At 43.8% G+C, this 20,338-nt stretch overlaps 1 protein-coding gene across 2 annotated transcripts in view; it reads left to right on the top strand.

Annotated features, from left to right (window-relative positions):
- Positions 1 to 20,338, top strand: part of myh11b (myosin, heavy chain 11b, smooth muscle) — a 165,951-nt gene that overhangs the window by 94,212 nt on the left and 51,401 nt on the right. For both annotated transcript variants that reach the window (XM_078559146.1, XM_078559145.1), the window contains 6 exons: positions 586 to 649; positions 8,672 to 8,770; positions 8,864 to 9,007; positions 16,304 to 16,399; positions 16,491 to 16,609; positions 20,093 to 20,245. In XM_078559146.1, coding sequence (XP_078415272.1) covers positions 586 to 649; positions 8,672 to 8,770; positions 8,864 to 9,007; positions 16,304 to 16,399; positions 16,491 to 16,609; positions 20,093 to 20,245 — 675 coding nt within the window. The remainder of the gene's footprint in view (positions 1 to 585; positions 650 to 8,671; positions 8,771 to 8,863; positions 9,008 to 16,303; positions 16,400 to 16,490; positions 16,610 to 20,092; positions 20,246 to 20,338) is intronic.

Raw genomic sequence — 20,338 nt, 5'->3', positions numbered from 1 at the left:
CACCTCACACAACATTTATTCCACTGAGCTGGCAAAAGGCGCTGCCGACACACAGCAGAAACAACAGCAGCAACAAGAAAGGAGATGCTACATCCAGTTAATTCAGCTTATGGAACCACTCCCAACATGTGCAGTCTCCACACACTCCACCAAACTCCCTCCCACCAGTCGAGGAGGGAAAGATCTGATGGAATTTTACCTCCAGATAACCATCTGTGATGTTGCATAGGATGGAACATTCTGACCAGCAATATTGGAATGTACATTTATCATTAAAAATAACTAAAATTTATCATCAAAATGAAAGCTACTTCTGTGCAGCTGTGAACTTTGCAAAATTGTGGCAGATGTGAATTCCTATAATCCCTGCTTCATCGCAGTGCTCAGGTAATTGCATTCTGATCATATCTAAGGAACCTGCTCAAACTGACCTCATGTAACCTGAATTACCAGACTCTATGTAAACAAGATAGCAAATAAACAGCAAAAAGTGCTAGTCACACTGTTAGCCATTTTGTTTAATCGCTTCATGGACAGGGATTGCACACAAATAAGTCCTGATCATTTTTATCCCCTTTTCCACAGGGAAAATTCATCCGGATCAATTTTGATGTCACTGGCTATATTGTTGGAGCAAACATCGACACTTGTATCCTTTTAAATGGTTGTTAAAGAGAGCAGATTTGGAATTTGAACTAAAAAGACATAACAAGGCACACTGGCCCATTGCAAGTGCCCACAAAGGAGGTAATCACTATCTAAACTCACCACCAGAAACAAACTCACTGTGAACTTGACTTCTAGCATGAAAAGAGCAGAAAATTAATAAACCAACGTCTTCTGTTCCCACTGGGAGTTTTGATGCTAATAGTTTCAGTGATATTTCCACTTTACCTCCCGTGAATACATAGGAACAGGAGTAGGCCATTCAGCCCTTTGAGGCTGCTCCACCACTCAATAAGATCATGGCTGACCTGTGTCCTAACTTCATATAAAACAGAAATCACTAACAGGAACATGGTGATGTGAGTTTAGCTCCCACGGTTCACTAATGGGCCAGTTGGACTATAAACTGGAGGACCGAGACACTTTGCACGCTGGTTAAAGGAACATTTTAAAAATAGACGAGAGTTTTTCAGTAACAAGATCTAACCGTGGCTTCTCGGTATCAAAGTGACAGCACGTCCTTCTCGAGGTTATCTGGATCCGCTCCTTGTCATACACAAATCGTTTGACCTGCAGTGCATGGGGAATACAGACCAGACTAAGAAATTCGGTGTTTAAGTTTAGATTTTGAGCTGCAAAATGAAATAAGCTTCTCCGATCCTTAAAGTCCTTAATCTCTACTTTCAAAACAGTAATATCACATAATGGCTTGTTAAAAGACTGTTAATGATAATTAATGCCTTTTTTGCTCAGGTGGAATGAATAAGCTCATGGAGTCCATCGGTACCCAGCTGAGTTGGATTCTATTCTCTTTAGTGCAGGCCAAGATGTTATTGCTGAGCTGAACTCTACACCTGTTACTCTCCAGCATCAATACAGGAAGCGGAGGGACGAATGTGAGTGAAGACAGCACGACAGCTAACAGTTACTCCCATCAATGACCCTGGGCCTGTGTCTGTAACTCCGGGTCCACCTACCGGTTGCTATCAAAGGAATAATGCATTATGGCTGGTCCACATTCTAAATGAAGAGCTGCAGGGGCAGAATGCAAAGAAAAGCCATAGCTTCATTTACTTTAAGCATTGCTGGTGTCTTTCCAGAGCAGCAGAAGACATGGTAGCAGCTACACTGCTTTTTATTCCATTGTTCTGTTCAACAAGATCACTGAGGGGCTCTTGACCACATCTGCGACATTATCAATTTTTGTACTGGTCAATCCTCTTACTTGTAACCCCAAAGACATCTGCCAGCTGGTGAAGATCCTTAACATTCAGAGATTGAGTCACATTGACACACATCTCCATTCAGGACTAGTCTCAGATTTCATGACATTGGTAAAGTGAAAGGGCTTTAACCTCCCCACCCTAATGTGCAGATAGTACCTGACCGCAAATATGAGACAAAGAATCCTTCCCTGGGGGTAGTTTGCCATTTCTACATCCTGACCATCTCATCTTTGATAGAGACATCGGCAGTCCCATTATAATTAGGAGGCGCCTAGGAATGAGAAGAATGCAGAATATCTGACTCCTTTGGATGAGACCTCACCATTAACACAATAACAATAACACAATAAGTTCAGCCCCACCTTCAGCTGAACCCTGGGCTCTGGCATATTACTGTTGGCCTGGGAACAACAACAATGTCTGGAATATGCACATGTTTATCTTAGCAGTGACAATGATGAGTGTGCGGTACTATCACTGTTGTTGTTACAGACCTGGCAGCTTTTACACGTCATTAAATACCTCAAAAGTGTCATGTTCCTTGGGAAATGTACTAGGGGCTGGTGACTATAAAGTTCATTAACATCCTGGGGCCAGAGGAAGCCTTCCACATTTACCTGCTAGCAAACCTAATGCATCAGTATCCATCCCAAGAGCTTCTTAAGGTGTTCTTGTCCCAACATCTCAGGGTCAGAGATATGTTCCATTATTCTGCTGAGTTTGGTAGAAGCAGCAGTTGCATAGAAACCTCCTTCCCAGGCTTGTCGTGAGAGTGTGACACTGCTCTCAACATTACTGAACCTTTATGAAGATTGCCCTAAAGGCACCCATTCACCAATAGTGCTCTGAGATTCATTCCCTATTGCTCTATGGGTGACATGACCTCCGTGCTTTTAGCTCACCTAGGGGAGCGAGAAAGTGTCTGCTCTTCCTCTTTTGAGTTACACTTGACAACCCTTCACCTGTGAAGAGAGTAATTGGGAGAATTCAATAATGGGCAAATTCATATTATTGCAAAATTATGGTAATTCAAGTTGCATAAATATCTTACTACAGTACTTAGAGTTATAGAGTCGTTGCAAAACAGAAGGAGACCCTCTAGCCCATGCCAGCTCTCTGTCGAGCAATCCAGTCGGTCTCAATCCCCACTCTATCCCCATAGCCTAGGTTATTTCCCTAAAGTGCCTATCCAATTCCTTTTGAAATCATTGACTTCCACCACATTCTTAGATAGTGGTCTCCAGGTCATTGCCACTCACTACATAAAAAAAGTTCTTCCTTAGATTCTCCCTGTATCTCTTACCCAAAACCTTAAATCTGTGTCCCCTGGTCCTTGTACAATAAGCCAATGGGAACAGTTTTTCTTGGTCTATCTTATCTAAACGCATCATAATCTTGTACATCTCTATGAAATCTCTCCCCAACTTCCTTTGCTCCAAAGATAACAACCCTTCAGTTTTTCCACCCTAACCGTGTAGCTAAATTTCCTCATCCCTGGAACCAGCCTGGTAGAGGGAGATGGTGACATAGTGGTAATGTCGCTACTAGACTAGTAATCCAAGAGGCCCAGACGAATGCCCTAGGGTCACAGGTTCAAATCTCACCGTGGCAGCTGGTGGAATTTAAAATCAATCTGGAATATAAAGTTATTCTCAGTAATCGTGACCATGAAACCATTGTTGATTGTCATAAAACAAAACCATCTGGTTCACTAATGTCCTTTAGGGAATGAAATTTGCCATCCTTACCTGGTTTACATGTGACTCCAGACCCATAGCAATATGGTTGACTCTTGACTGCCCCCTGAAATGGCCAAGCAAGCCATTCAGTTCAAGGACAATTAGGAATGGGCAACAAATGCTGGCCTCATCAATGATGCCCACATCCCATGAAAGAATAAAAAAAAAAGGAAATCTCCTCTGCACCCTCTCAAGGTCCTTCTCATCCTTTCTAAAGTGCGGTGACCAGAACTGGACGCAGTTCTCGAGTTGTGGCCTAACCAGAGCTTTATTACAGGTTCAGTATAACTTCCCTGCTTTTGTACTCAATGCCTCTATTTATGAAGGTCAAGATTCCAAGATCCCATATGCTTTGCTAACAACTCTGTCAGTTTGTTCTGCTACCTTCAAAGATCTGTGCCCATGAACGCCCAAATCCTTTTGTTCCTGCACATTCTTGGGAACTCATTAAGTCTATATTGCTTCTCCCTATCTCTTTCGCCAAAAAACATCACATTTCTCTATATTAAATTCCATCTGCCACTTGACTGCCCATTCTGTTAATCTATCTATGTCTTGTTAGTACAATTGGTATTATTGACATCATCCTCACTGTTTCTCCATTCCTCCAAGTCTGGTATGATTGGTAAATTTTGAAATTTTATTTTTTAGTCCAAGATCCAAGTCATTCATATATATCAAAAAAGTAGTGGTCCTTGCATTGACCTTTGGGGAACACCAATTTGTACCACCCTCCAGTCTGAAAAACAGCCACTTACCATGATTTGATAGCCTCTGAGCTTAAGCCAATTTTTTATCCCAGCAGGTATTGACCCTCCTGTTCCATGAGCCCAATTTTGTTCACCAGCCTTTTGCGTGGTACTTTTGTCAAACACTTCCTTAAAATCCACATAGATAACATCCATTGCATTCCCTTCATCAACCATCTCAATTACTTCATCAAAAAATTCAATTAGATTCGTCACGCACAATCTGTCCTGAGTGCTGTGATATTTGCACGGAAATATTACATTCAGCACATTGAAAAGGAAGGACTTGCTTTGATATCGCATTTTTCACAATGGATATGTCAAAGCACTATACAGCCAATGAAATAGCTTTGAAGTGTAGTCACGCTGCAAGAAACACTGCAGCCAATTGTGCACAGCAAGATCCCACAAATGCCAACGTGATAATGGCCACGTGATCTGTTTTTGTGATATTGATTGCGTGATAAATATTGGCCAGGCCACCAATGATAACTCCCCTGTTCTTCTTTGAAATAGTGTCACCCACCCAAACAGGCAGATGAGGTCTGGGTTTAACATCTCATCTAAAAGATGGCACCCCTGACAGTGCAGCATTCCCTCTGTACTGCACTCGATTTTTGTGTGCAAGCCCTGGAGTGAGCCTGGTACCCAGAACCTTGTGACTCAAGAGACAAGAGTGCCACCAACTGAGACACGGTGGACACTATAACACCATTGCACATACGTAGACACACAAATGGCCATGGACTAACTGTCTCCAGAATCTCCCAGAGCAACATGGGCAGAATTTTACACTCCCCCGCCAGCAGGGGGTTTGTAGACCTGGGGTGGCTGTAAAATTCTTCAGATGGCCTTCCCACTGGGCTGGCGCCTGCCCCGACTCTCTGCAATTTTATGGTGGGACATGCGAGGCCTAGGCCAGCCTGCCAGCCCTGGTCCTAACTGAGGCCCTTAAGTGGCCAATTAATGACCACTTAAGGACCATTTCCCACCCAACTTAAATTTTCAAGCTGGTGGGAGGATTTCAGGGGTGAGGGGCATGCCCAAAACGTGGCCCTGCTCAGGCCTCAGGCTGGAAGGGGGTGGTACCTCCATCAACAGCTTCCTTCAAACATCGGGCATGCCCCCCACCAAAATGTCTGGCCCCTGTGGGTTCTCCCGTCCCCCACCCTCCACCCCAAAGACCTCACCTCCCCTTCCCGCCCTGAGACCGCCCACCCCCCATACTTACCTGGTCCTGGACTCTGGGACCTAGACTCTGGGGCCTCCTTGCAGTCCCATTCCTGTCCACTGCAGCTTCCGGCACTGTTGGGACTAGAGAGCTGCTGGCCAATCAGATTGACCGGCGGCTCTCTGAGGCGGGACTTCCTCCAATCAGCTAAGGGGCAGAGGCCCCAGCTCCACCTCCTTGGAGTGTTAAATGGCCGTGGGGCAGCCAGCGTTGGCAGCGATGTGTTCGCTGCCGACCCCTGGCCCATATTTTTCTCTCAGAAACTTCTGTCTCCTAGACAACCTGTCGTCCTGATCCTGTACAATAAAGTGGCCACGAATAAACAACAAGGAGGGTTCGAAAATAAATGTCAACAAAGGATCCGACACCCAGTGAATGAACCTGACTCGTTTTTTAGATTTACAAGGCAGCATGCACCATTCGCCATCTTTGTGCCAAAGTATACACCAGGCGTACCCATTCACAGCACCCTTTCATATGAATGAGAGGCGCACAAATGCCTTGCCAATTGAATGCATTCTTGTTCATTTGCTGAGACACGCCTGGCTTTGTTTGACAGTGTGTGTGCGCTTTCATTTATGAAATGCTTCAAAATGACTGTGAGGTTGGATTTCCCCCACAGATCAAAGTCGGTTCTATTTGTACAGCAATACTGTAAACTGCGCGCTCTGTGAAGCAGATGCCCTAAGCTTTGTATCTGATTCTCCAATCTGTACTTTCATCAAGCACAGCAAAAATATAACTCGATACGGTTTATACACACACAAACCACTGCGAGAGGAATAATGATGTTACATGATCATTGTTTCTAAAGCAAAACAATAACAATTCCATGCGCTATAGAGGTCATTTCATGAGGAAAGTCAAAAATAAACCAATCCTCTAGTGTAACCCTGAGCGATTTGATAGAAACCTTCTGTGCACAAGAAACATGTGTGACCCTGCAAAAACTGTCATAAAGATTCTGGCTTCTGGTCAATTTTTGAGAACTCTATTTAACTTTCTTTGTCCAGGAAATGGCTTTATAAAGATGAGAAAAACAGACTGGAGTGAAAGAGCACAACACTATGGTTAACTGTGGGGAAAGTGACTCCTGTTCTATTGGTGAAAGGCTCTCACATTGGGGTTTACAGCCCAGAATCAGGCCATTTGGCCCAACAGACTCCTTCTGGTGTTTATGCTCCATGTGAACCCGGGGGGATGCATGAGACAGACTGGAGTAGATAGACCCAGGCAAAAGCGGTATAAACTTTATCACTTTAATGTTACTCGAGGGTGGATACGAGGGTGAGCAACAGGTTTGCTTGCTGAGACCCGGGTAGATTTTAACTCCTGAAGAACTCGTTTTCATAAGTAGGCCAGGATGAACCAAGCAAGAATCCCTGTCCGGCTGCTGGGTGGCAATGAGAATTCAGGGGGCAGGGGTGAGCCACCAGGAACCAGGTAGCACCAGGTAAGTCCATTGGAAGGCTCTGGCTAGCTCGAGGTGGGGTGCACCAAGATGTCCTTGTGCGGCTCAGAGGAGCACACTTCTGGTCCACAAAGAAACTTTAAAATTGATTCTAAACTTAGGCCAAACCAGATGGCTCACAATCTTGACATGCTGTTTGACCCCGAAATGGATTTTGGTCCCATATCCCTTCTATTCGAAATGCTGCTGTCTAGTACCTCCACATCATCACTTGATTCCACATTGCATCAGCCCATCAGCTGCTGAAGCCCTCCTCAATCCTCAATGCTTCTACTACCTCTGGACTCAACTTCCTCAGAACCCTCCTGGCTGGCCTTCCATCTTCTACCTTCTTAGCTCCTGCTGCCTGTAACCTCGCCTGTGTCAAGTTCCATTCACTGTCATCTTACCGATTTGCTCCATGTTCCCAACACATTAAATTTAAAATTCCCATCCTGACCTTTAAATCACCTTCTTTCCTATCTCAAATGTTATTCACCTCAACTCTCCATTCTTTTTACTCTGGCCTCTTGCCCATCCTGCCTCTCACTTTGTCCCACCACCGACAGCCAAGCTTTCAGCCACCTCAGCCCATTCTCATGAATTCCCTCTGGCTCCCCACCTCCTTCACCCCCTTAAAACATCTCTGTTTACACTCCTTAATATCTTATTCCTTGGATTGATGCCTTTTGTCCTCCATGCCTCTATGAAGTACTTTGGGATATCTTTTCAGTCGGCGGGGGAGATACGGCACCTGTGAAATCCCACCCCTTGTCTGTAGATAATATCACAGGACAAGGTGTAATTGGCATTCCCTGACTAGAGCATCATGTAATTCACATTCACCCCCTGCTACTGCAACCAGATCCCATCCTACGCCACCCCCCGCCCTCTAACCCTGATTGTGGCCACTGCCTCCAGTAACTGATGGGGATCATTCCCAAAGGTTCCTTGGCTGTGGTTTCTTGCAGCAAATTAAGCTGTTAATTTTTTTTTTCCTTTATTCTTTCATGGGATGTGGGCATCGCTGGCAAGACCAGCATTTGTTGCCCATTCCTAATTGCCCGTGAACTGAGTGGCTTGCTAGGCCATTTCAGAGGGCAGTTAACAGTCAACCACATTGGTGTGGTTCTGGAGTCACATGTAGGCCAGACCAGGTAAGGACGGCAGATTTCCTTCCCTGAACCAGATGGGTCTTTATGACAATCGATCAGAGTGGAGGCAGAATTGAGATCCTCTATTTGAGAGTTACATGCGTAGTTGAACTTTCATCTAGCTTTTACTAAATTAGTAAAGCAACGAATTGAAAAATCGATCCAATTGAAAATATGTAGTCTGGTGTCGTCGTGACATTAAATTCTGAAGCTCTAAAGCAATGTGAATTGAATTGCCGGCATTAAATGCTTTATGGGGAAATATGCCTAAGAAGAGATAACAGCAGCAAAGAACACTGTGTTGTTTGCAGTTACAGGTTAACTTTCAAAAATGTTTCACATTTCGTTTGCTTCATCTTAGTGATCATTTTCCTTTGCTAAGAATTATTGCTACAAAAATAAGAGTATCTAATAGCTAGCCAAAAATGAATTTGTTAACTTAACTGGAAGAAATAGATTTGCTTGAAAAATCACGTGCTATTCGGCAAGCCCCAGAAGAAAGGACATTCCATATTTTCTATTACCTTCTTGCAGGAGCTGGAGTTAAGATGAAGGGTGAGTTACCCTATTCTGTTTGTATCAGGCCTCACTCACTGTGTTCTTCGAGGAGCAGGAATGTTGACTAACTCTCTGGTTTGCAATCGGCAGAGGATCTGCTTCTGGAACCATTCTCCAACTACAGGTTCTTGTCCAATGGCCACGTCTCTATCCCAGGGCAGGACGATAAAGACTTGTTCGAAGAAACTTCAGAAGCCATGACTATTATGGGATTTTCCATTGAAGAACAAACATGTAAGAGTCATTTGGGTTTCAGGTTTTTTTAAATTCGTTCACGGGACGTGGGCATCGCTGGTTAGGTCAGCATTTATTGCCCATCCCTAGTTGCCCTTGAGAAGGTGGTGGTGAGCTGCCTTCTGGAACCGCTGCAGTCCATGTGGTGTAGGTACACCCACCGCGCTGTTAGATTTTCTGAATTCAACTGAAGGCTAATGGGTAAAATGTAGACGTCAAACATATTAAATAAGCTTGAAATTACTAGGAGTTCCAAGGATGCAGGATACAAATTGGGCCTGACTTCCTGTAGGGGTGTTCCTGGTTGTCCCCTACCCCCCACTCACCCCAGACCCCTGCCCACCCCAGCCCCCCAGCCATTACCATTAGAAACGAGGATAACCTGCATGGAGTTTCAAGACGATAACCTTTAATTACCTCAGGGTTGCCTCTTTCCAGAGTAATGGGCATTTCTCAGATTGTACTGTGCTCTTAATCCTAAATTAATACTAATTAAACAGCTTTTCTAGGAGGCCGGTTAGCTCAGTTGGCTAGCGAATGGTTCAGAATAATGTCAGCTGTGTGGGTTTGATTCCTGCTCCAGCTGAGGTAGACTTGGAACCTGCCTCCTTGCCCTGCCCATGGAACCATGGAAAAATTATAGCACAGAGATAGGCCATTCAGCCCATCGTGTCTGTGCCGGCTGAAAAAAAAACTAGCCGCCCATTTTAATCCCATTTTCCAGCACCCAGTCCGTAGCCTTGCAGGTTACAGCATTTCAGAGGAGGATCCAGGTGCCTTTTAAATGAGTTGAGGGTTTCTGCCTCCACCACCAAACCAGGCAGTGAATTCCAGACACCCACCACCCTCTGCGTGAAGGAGCTTTTCCTCATGTCCCCTCTAATCCTCCTACCAATCACCTTAAATCTGTGTCCCCTGATAATTGACCCCTCTGCCATGATTTATCCACCTTCAAGGATGTCAGCCTCTCCAGTACACCCTCTCTCACTATGTTTATTGTATCTAATATTTCGCACTCCTCCTTTAACGAGAATGTCTGCTTCATCCCTCTCCTTAGTGAAGACAGAGACAAAGCACTCATTGAGAACCCTGCCCACATCTTCTACATGAGCCCACAAGTTGCCTTGTACATCTCTGATAGCCCTTACCCTTTCCTTAGTTATTCTCTCGCTCTGGATGTACCAGTAAAACATCTTTGTGTTTTATTTGATTTTTTCATATCCTCTCTTTGCTTTCCTAATTACTTCACCCCTGTACTTTCTATACTCCTCCAGGCTGCCTACAGTATAGAGTTTTTTGTGACCGTCATGAGCTTTCTTTTTCTGCTTTATTTTACCTTGTATGCTTCTAGATATCTAGAAGGCTCTAGATTTGACAGTACTGCCCTTTTTCCTTTGTGGGGACATGTCTACACTGTGCCTGTAGAATCTTGCTTTTGAATACTTCCCATTGGTCTGTCGCTGATTTCCCTTCAAGTAGCTGTATCTGATCCACTTTCACCAGATCACCTCTCAGCTTCATAAAATTTAATCTATCCCCAATTTAGAACTTTTACTCCTGTTCTATCTTTGTTGTTTTCCACAATGATGCTAAATCTAACTATATTATGGTTACTATCTCCAAAAAGTTCCCCCACTGCTACTTCATCTACTTGCCCTGCTTCATTTCCTAAGACTAAATCTAGAATTGCACCCCCTCTCGTTGGGCTTGTTACGTGTTGGCTAAAAGCGTTCTCTTGAACGCTGTTCAATAATTTTGTGTCCTCTGTGCCCTTCACATTGTTCGTATACCAGTTGATTTTGGGGCAGTTGAAGTCCCTAACTATTATTGCCCTATCGTTTTTGCACTCAGAAATTTGCCGACATATTTGCTCTTCTATCTCCCTCTCACTATTTAGAATCTATGGAACACTCCTAGCAGTGTGGCTGCCCCTTTTTATTTCTGAGCTCAACCCACATGGCCTCACCTGATGATTCATTTAGTATATCATCCCTCCCCACAGCTGTAATTGATTCTTTAACCAATGATGCTACACCCCTACCTTTTTTATCCCCCTACCTATCCTGCCTGAAAACTCTGTATCCAGGGATGTTGAGCTGCCATATATGCCCCTCTTCAAGCCAAGTTTCTGTTATTGCGATGATATCATGCTGCAGTTTGTCTATCTGTGCCCTCAGCTCATTGGCTTTATTTCCTATACTCCTTGCATTTAAATAAATACCTTTTACCACTGCCAAATTCCTGTGCTTTGTTTCTTCTGGATTTCAGAGTCACTCGATAATTTTCGGTCTCCCGCTCCCTGCTCTGAATTTGTCCTACCTGAGTATGCCCCATCCCCCTGTCAATCAGGTTTAAACCCTCCCCAGCAACACTGGCAAATCTCCCAGCGCGGACATTCATCCCGGTCCTATTCAGGTGTAGACCGTCCGGCTTGTACAGATCCCATCTTCCCCAGAACCGGTTCCAATGCCCCAGAAACCTGAAGCCCTCCCTCCTGCATCATCTCTCCAGCCACACATTCATCTGGTACATTCTCCTATTTCTAAACTTACTCCCGCGTGGCCTTGGGAGTAATCCCGAGATTACTACCTTTGGGGTCCTACTTGCTAATCTCGTTCCTAACTCCCTGAACTCAGCCTGCAGGACCTCATCCCTTTTTCTACCTATATCGTTGGTACCAATGTGAACCACGACCTCTGGCTGTGCATCCTCATCCTCCAGAATGTTCCAAAGCTGCTCAGTGATATCCCAGACCCTTGCACCAGGAATCACATCTGCGACCGCGGAAATGCCTGTCTGTTCCCCTAACTATAGAATCCCTGACCACCTTTGCTCTCCTGTCTTTTCTCCTCCCTCCCTGCACAGCTGAGCCACCCATGGTGCTCTGGTCATGACCCTCGCTGCTCTCTCCAGAGAGACCCTCTCCCCCATTGGTGCTCAGAACTGTTAGAAAGTGGGATGTCCTCATGGGTCTGTTGCACTACCTGCCTTGCCTTTCTTGTCTGTCTCTTTCTTAAGCTGCAGGTTGACTACTTTCTGGAACGTGCTATCCACATAGCTCTCACCCTCGTAAATGCTCCTCGGTGAGACCAGCTGCTCCTCGGGTTCCAAGATACGGCTTTCGAGTTTTTCCATTTGGTGGATCTTTCTGCACATGTAGTTGTCCAGGACATGGGTAGCATCCTGGAGTTCCCACATGGAACAGGATGTGCACTCGACGGGAATGAGCAGCCCTGCCATGCCTTGAATTATTTATTTACTGCACCGAAATTGGAATTTAAGTAAACACAATAAAATGTTAATGAACTCTCGCCCTGTCCTCGCACCGGTTATTTTTTAAATCCCTAACTCTCACTGGAATTTTCAATCTGTTTCTCGCACCCGTTATTTTTTTTTAAATCCCTGACTCTCACTGGAACTTTTGCTTTGTCCTCGGCCGGGTTTATTTCAAACCCCCAATAGCAAAATCTAATTTGCCATCCGTAGCCCTTTATTTCCTTCTTGTATTTACCGCTTTAAATGTGTTGCCACTTTAAGGTAGTCACCTTTTTTTCACTCAGGCTGCAGTTGCTAGGGCACAGTTGACTTCCCTCTGTCTCTTTCCGAGTTCTTGTTGCTGGGCTTTTCAGGTGTTGTACTTTGCAACAAATGCTCCAATGCAGGTACAAAGCTGTGGGCTTGGAAACTTGTTCATAGCCTCTGTCTTAGTTTGCCTCTGAGGGTGGAAGGCAACAGTAAACCACCACTGACTAAACCTGCCAGGAAAACAGCTGAGGATGAAACATCAAAAGACAATGAGCCAACATCCTGTCTTTGGGCAGAGTGCACACTAAGGAAGGAAACAGATTCTGTAAGGGATCAACATGACATGAATCATTCAGCTGAGTGTTAAAATCAACATAGCAAAAATGCCCCGAGCTCTTCCTAGACACAATAATCATACAAAACATGGTGGCAAGCCAAACTCAAAGACATTAGGAAAAGTGACCAGAAGCTTGGTGAAGGAACAGGACTTTAAGGGGCACCTTGGAGGAGGAAGTGGAAAAATGAAAAGGTTTAAGGAGGGAATCCCAATACGTGGAGCCAAGGCAGGAGACGGAAGAACCATCAATCACGGGGCAAAGAGAGGGTTTGGTGCACAAGAGGCCAGAATTGGAGGAACGGTGATTTTTGGGACACTTGTAGGGCCGAAGGAAGTTGCAAGAGATTGGAGAGGGGCGAGGTCATGGAGGGATTTTGGGTGGCTGTGGGCCAATGTAACTCAGCAAGGACCAGAGGAGTGGATGTCCCAGGTTTAAGACTGTCTGTGCTAAGTTTGATGCTTTCAGCTAAGGCAGCAGCAAGAACATTACAATTCACCTCCAGTTTCTAGGGTTAGGAAAAGGAACCATTAACCCAGGTTTCCTGCTCCTGATCACTGCCCGTTGACACCTACTGGATAATAAGTATACTTGGATAAAAGCAAAATACTGCAGATGATGGAAATCTGAAATAAAAACAGAAAATGCTGGAAAACCTCAGCAGGTCTGGCAACATCTGAGGAGAAAGAAACAGAGTTAACATTTCGAGTCTGTGTGACTCTCCTTCAGACTTTACATTTGGATGTTGGGTGATGACCTTGCCTGCGATGCACTCCGTGCTAGAATATCCTGTTGACTAGGCTTGCAAGTGAAGGATGGCTACTTGGGTTAGATGCTAGAGGGTTCCTGGCATCTGTAGTACTGTCAAGTAATGGCTTTGGGAGAAGATTTTGTGTATTGTATGTGAAAATGAATGTATAATTTACTTCACCAAAATCCCAGTGTTTTTATACATTTGGTAGTTCATAAAGGGTTCGTGGCAATCTGCATTATCTTTGCTTTTTTTATTCTTTCACGGGATGTGGGCCAGGCCAGCACTTATTGCCCATCCCTAATTGCCCTTGAGAAGGTGGTGGTGAGCTGCCTTCTTGAACCGCTGCAGTCCATGTGGTGTAGGTATACCCACAGTGCTGTTAGGAAGGGAGTTCCAGGATTTTGACCCAGCGACAGTGAAGGAATAGCAATATATTTCCAAGTCAGGATGGTGAGTGACTTGGAGGGGAACTTCCAGGTAGTGGTGTTCCCATCCATCTGCTGCCCTTGTCCTTCTAGATGGTAGTGGTCGTGGGTTTGGAAGGTGCTGTTGAAGGAGTCTTGGTGAGTTGCCGTAGTGCATCTTGTAGATGGTACACACTGCTGGCATTGTGCATCAGTGGTGGAGGGAGTGAATGTTGAAGGTGGTGGATGGGGTGCCAATCAAGCGGGCTGCTTTGTCCTGGATGGTGTTGAACTTCTTGAGTGTTGTTGGAGCTGCACTCATCCAGACAAGTGGGGAGTATTCCATCACACTCCTGACTTGTGCCTTGTAGATGGCGGACAGGCTTTGGGGAGTCAGGGGGTGAGTTACTTGCTGCAGAATTCCTAGCCTCTGACCTTCTCTTGTAGCCACAGTACTTATATGGCTGATCCAGTTCAGTTTCTGGTCAATGGTAACGCCCTGGAGGTTGATAGTGGGGGATTCAGCGATGGTAATACCATTGAATGTCATGGGGCCAATGGTTAGATTCTCCCTTGTTGGAGTTGCTCATTGCCTGACACTCATGGGGTGCCAATGTTATTTGTTGAAATGTGATTCTCGACTCTCATTTATTATGCTACTCCCCAAAGACAGCCACAATGTACACGCGGTCACCGACCCAGACCCATCCACATTAACCCAATCAGCTGTTGTGAGACCTGTTGGGCAGCAGCTTCTCCCCTTCATAATCATGTCAAATTGAAAGTGCACGTCAAAAGTTATGAAAATCTGACAATTGCCACTATAAATAATGGATTTGTGTCTCACATTGCGACATGTTTTCCGAGCAATCATTTATCTTGTGCTAAAATATCTTGGCACCATTACAGATAGATGGGCCGAGGTGTCTTGGTTATGAAGACTTGGAGGCCTCACTAAAAATGGGCTGTTGGACTCTCCGCAAAGCACCAAAAGATCAGATCAGATGACTGCTCCCAGGCAGAATGTCCATAAATGGTGCTTGATAGTAAGAAGAGTGATACAGAGCCAATGGCAGCCAAAGTGCATCAACTCATCATTTGGTGAATAGTGTTTGTCATCTTGGCACAGTAGATAGAAAGAATGCCAAAATGAAAATGAACGTACAAAGTTCTGGAGAAACCACAAGTCTAAATCTGCATTAGAAAACCTAAAGGGGCACAAATTAAAAGTACCTTTTTGGTGATTCAAACTCATGCTGGAGGCTTTTCTGCAATAAATTACATGCAGATGCAACATTTGTCGACAAGCCATAAATAACTTTCAACATTTCAATTCGTCTGCAAGCAAAGGTCAGATGGTTAAAACCTTGATTTAAATCACTCAAGGATTGGACCCATGACCCTGTAAATGCTACAAGCTGTAAACCAAAAATAAAAGACACTTTATTATGTCTATGTTATGGGTTGAATGTTGCATTTTTCTGGGATAAATCCAAGGATTCAGCACCCTTCCCCAATTAAGTCAGCACATCAGAATTGGACTTCTAAATGGTTCCTGCCTCACATTTAGGATGACAGAGCCAGAATAACACCGGTCAGAGAATCCACAAGTACATTTCTAATCAGTGTCAGCAATGACTTTCTTGAAATTTATTATCATCATGTTTTCAAAATGGGTCAAGCCATTCAGATTCATTATGCCAACAAATGTCAATCTATACAGGCAAATATAAACTCATAAAAAATTGACTTTCAGACAAAATTAGGTAAAAGGAACAGTAAAAGAATCTGTTCAGATCACTCACTCTCCAGACATCTGGTATTTCTCAAAGAGTGCCTAGTTAGGAATTACTTCTCAGAGAGGTCTTTGCTTCTGTGTCCGAGTCCTCTTTGTCTTCTGTGACAGGGCAGAACAAGACTCTGTCCATTACCATCGTTCCCAGTAATTGTATTTTCTGTCTTGGCGGTAGTTTATAAAGCTTAAGTGATAGTGATGACTTTTTTATTAAAGTCTTATTTACATTTAAGAACCATGTGCATTCTTTTCCATTACAGGCAATGTAGATAAGGCCTCTCTTTTCTGCAGATTTGTTTAAATTAGCAACGTGCTTGTGCATATTAAGCTTGCTGCTGTGCGCAGCCAAAACACAATTTGGAAGGCATGCTGCAGAAATAATTACACTTCAACACAAAGTGACGGAAAGCTAATGGAATTGTTTATAATACAGTGAGATGTAACCCAGCTAGTCCTGACATCTAAATCTTCTAATGTTTCCAGCTATACTGAAGATTGTTTCATCTGTGCTGCAGCTGGGTAATATTTCTTTCAAAAAGGAGAGAAGCACTGACCAGGCCTCAATGCCAGACAATACAGGTACATTTGCTTTTTACACCAATTCTTTTGACCCATGAGATAAAGCTGGAACGATCGTGCCTATAACCAGTTCTGTGATCTCTTTGTGAAGTTGCACAGAAGGTGTGCCACCTGTTGGGTATGAATGTGACTGATTTCACCCGAGCCATCCTGACTCCCCGGATCAAAGTTGGACGCGATTATGTTCAGAAAGCCCAGACCAAAGAGCAGGTAAGAAGAATTTCCAAACCTTACATTGTAACGTCTCGCATCATTCGTAATAGTTTGTCTAAAAAGCCTTATCATAATAGTTGAACAAACAATTCTTTGTAGCCTAGAATTGCGTATAACATTGCATTGAATTTCCAGCACAGAAACAGGCCACTCAGTCCAGTGGGTCAACGCCAATGTTGATGCTCCTCCCACCCCTCTTCATCTTACTCTATCACTGTATCTTTCCAAGATAAAAGCAAAATACTGCTGGAAATCTGAAATAAAAACAGAAAATGCTGGAAAAGCTCAGCAGGTCTGGCAGCATCTGTGGAGAGAGAAACAGAGTTAACGTTTCGAGTCCGTATGACTCTTCTTCAGAGCTGAAGAGAAGTAGAAATGTGATGAATTTTATACTGTTTAAGAGGGGGTGGAGCAGGTGGAGCAAAATAGAAGGACAGGGATAGGTGGAAACACAGGCAAAATGTCTTTAACACCACCACTAGCACTCCCTTTGTCTCGTGTCCATGACATTTTTGTCAATCTCTCCTTAGCTCCCAACTATTTCTGTCCTTCCATTTCACTCCACCTGCTCTACTGCCCCCTTAAACAGTATAAAATCCATCAGATTTCTACACTCTCATCTCTGAAGAAGAGTCATAGGGACTCAAAACGTTAACTCTGTTTCTCTCTCTCCACAGATGCTGCCTGACCTGCTGAGTTTTTCCAGCATTTTCTGTTTTTATTTTCTACTATTTTATTACTATATTTTTCTATTCCTTTCTCCCTCATGTACTTATCTAACTTCCCCCAAATGTATTTGACACGTATCTCATACCAAAAGATGGCACAAATACCATTTATTTAAATTGCAATTTTATAATTCTAAACAGGATGATACTCTCAGTTAAGAATTGTATGATATCCCTTCAATCTCTAACATACCTTTTCATGTTTGTTAGAGGTGCATTTCTTTATGTATGTTGTGCTCCCTAAAACTGCCTCTTGTGCTGTGCAGGGACCGAGTCTAAGGGTTTCATAAAACTCGAGCCTAAGTACTTTCAGAGATGGTTCTGGTTTTCCTTAACTTTTACTCCAGATTTCCACAGTTATCCTGGAAGGTAGGATAGGGTCTGGGTCTGCAGTAGCACCAGCCCATCACTGTATTTAAATGAGTGGAAGCAAGTGGTCTTGGCTTCCCCTTGTTTTCCTGATGTCTTAGGTAGGGGGCAGCCAGGTGCATGGGGCACCTCCCAAAGCTTGAACTGGTCTTAAGCTGGGAACTGCCTTAGATGAGGTAGTCAAGAGTGTCCAGCAGCCGCCTGAAGAGGACCCCGTGGTACATTTGCAATTTGCTCTTGATTATCTGCAGATCTTGAGAAATCTAAGCTTCGGGTTTTCTGTCTCCTCTTGGAGAGACCCCAATGTTGACAGAACAAGAGAATCCTCCAGCTGTGCTTGAGTTTGTTTCCCCTTCTGCCAGTGCCAAGGGTTGCCGGGAGTGAACCTGCACCAGGGTTACACCCAGGCCAGGTTAATGATCCAGGACAGGAAACTTAGGCAATCTTGGGCTTAGACCAAATCTGCACATTGTGACTTCCATTGGTCTGCGTAGGGGCATCTAGGTTAATTAATTCACCCATATCTGTCTCTTGTCTATTTACAAAAGAAACTACAAATCTCATCATTAGCAATATATTAAATTTAGCCTATGGTGTAGTGAAGGGAACTTTTGCTGTATTCTGGAAGAGGTGGCTGTGGGGGGAAATCCTCAGCTCCTCGAGCAGGTCTAAAACATTTCTTTGCAGACACAGGAAGTGGGTCCTTTAGAAGGAAACCCTCTGCTATTGATCAAGCTGCCTAGGACAAGGGTCTCTGTACTCTGTCTGATTTCCAAATCAAAAGTCCTGCCCTTTTGGCGACCAGTGGGCCAAGGTTGTTTTTATTTTAATAGTAGTTAGCTTAAAAACAATGCGGTACCTATGGCAACAAGCTTTCAGAATTGTTGTTGTAATGGGTGGGGCAGAATGTCATGTTAATGAAACCTTCAGGATTGCATCCAAACTGGAGTGACAGCCCTGATTGTTTATATATATATATATATATAAAATCTATATATACATGCACACACAAAAGAAATGATGCCAACATTTAATAATTTGAAACATGATAGAGCTATATTTCTGTCATGCTAACATCCATTCAAAATAATTTTTTTGTACCTTTTTTTTGACAAATGGTTAATTTGATTATCACACCTGTGGTAAAGTGAAGTACCCTGTCCCTTTAAGAGAGTGCAAGTGCATTGATCATGTGACAGCACTGATGAATCACTGTACAGTGCGGGCAACTGGGAACTGTACATCTAGTTCTGGAGGTTTCTGAGTGAGCACATATGATCTGTGCTCTGCCCTATGTCTCAATAAACCATCACTGTTTATTCTCACATCAGTCTCTCCCTGTTATTGATTGTAAGCAGCAATTGATGAGAACATAGGAAGACATGCAGTTAGAGTTCGGTTGGCCAACGAACTCATTTACCCAAGACATAAAAACGCCCATCTGCATGATAGGTGCGTTCTCTTGAGACTTCGTACCAGGTGCTCAAACCGTGAATACTGAATAGATTATTATGAGAAGATGCTGGGAGAAACCTCCCTGAAGTGAGTCTGACCAGAGTGTTACACCATTCTCATGTCAAACATCAACAGAAAGTTGTCACAGAAATGGATATACTGGCCAGGATTTCCCTGCCCCGTTGTGGTGGGACCCATCGTTGGAGATTCAGTGGCCCAGCCAAAAGTCCATTGACTTTCAGTGGGACTGGACAATGCCAACGTCAGGCGGGGTTGGAAACTCCTGCCCACTGCCTCATGTTGAAATATATATTCCTGACACACGGCTGCTCTGTGCTTGAGAGTGTTCTCCAGCTCAGAGCACCGTGATAATGTATAATTATAAAAAACAAAAATGAAATAAATGTTTTGCATCTCAATACTATTTGAAATTCATAACAATCGCTGAGTAAAGCCACATTAAAACAGATTATTTTTAGTTTGATTGAGTTCCTAAATTTTACAATTCTACATCTTGAATGTTGCTGAATGAAGAGACATGCTGTAGAAGCTTTTGGCCTTGTACTCACCAGGACAGACGCAAGAATTCCAAATTTCAAAGGGATCAACAATTTATACTGCATGAGAAAAGGGCGCTGATTGCTTGGCATGTTGACTCTGATTGGTCGAAGCATTGCCATGGAGAATACACCAGGGAGCTATTGTCCCTCATGCTTTTGTTTAGTTCCAAAAAAAACTCAATACCTGGACATGTTTCTTTTGCCTGCAAAGGACAGGTCCCTGCATATGAATATATGTAGCTTCTAGCAAGCATAAGTGAGCCACATTGCAAGCCTGGCTGCTAATCTTAAATTGGTTGTTAGTGTCTATTTAATTCTTCATCTGAGGTGTGACATTTTTAAAATGCTAATAATTGTTTCTGTCACAGGCTGACTTTGCTGTGGAAGCTTTAGCCAAAGCAATGTATGAACGTCTGTTTCGTTGGTTGCTCATTCGTATCAACAAAGCTCTGGACAGGACTAAGAGACAAGGGGCCACATTCCTCGGGATTCTTGATATTGCTGGCTTTGAGATATTTCAGGTAATCATTCTGTCACGTGGACAGCTGTGTGATGAAATCTATATTTTTTTTGGATTTTTTGGTCTGTGTGTGTTTTAGGAGCGGAGCCACAGT

The sequence above is a fragment of the Cetorhinus maximus genome, chromosome 15 (assembly GCF_964194155.1).
Source record: "Cetorhinus maximus chromosome 15, sCetMax3.hap1.1, whole genome shotgun sequence".
Classification (NCBI taxonomy): domain Eukaryota; kingdom Metazoa; phylum Chordata; class Chondrichthyes; order Lamniformes; family Cetorhinidae; genus Cetorhinus; species Cetorhinus maximus.
The sequence above is the reverse complement of the archived record's forward strand: the minus strand, read 5'-3'. Positions and strand labels throughout refer to the sequence as shown.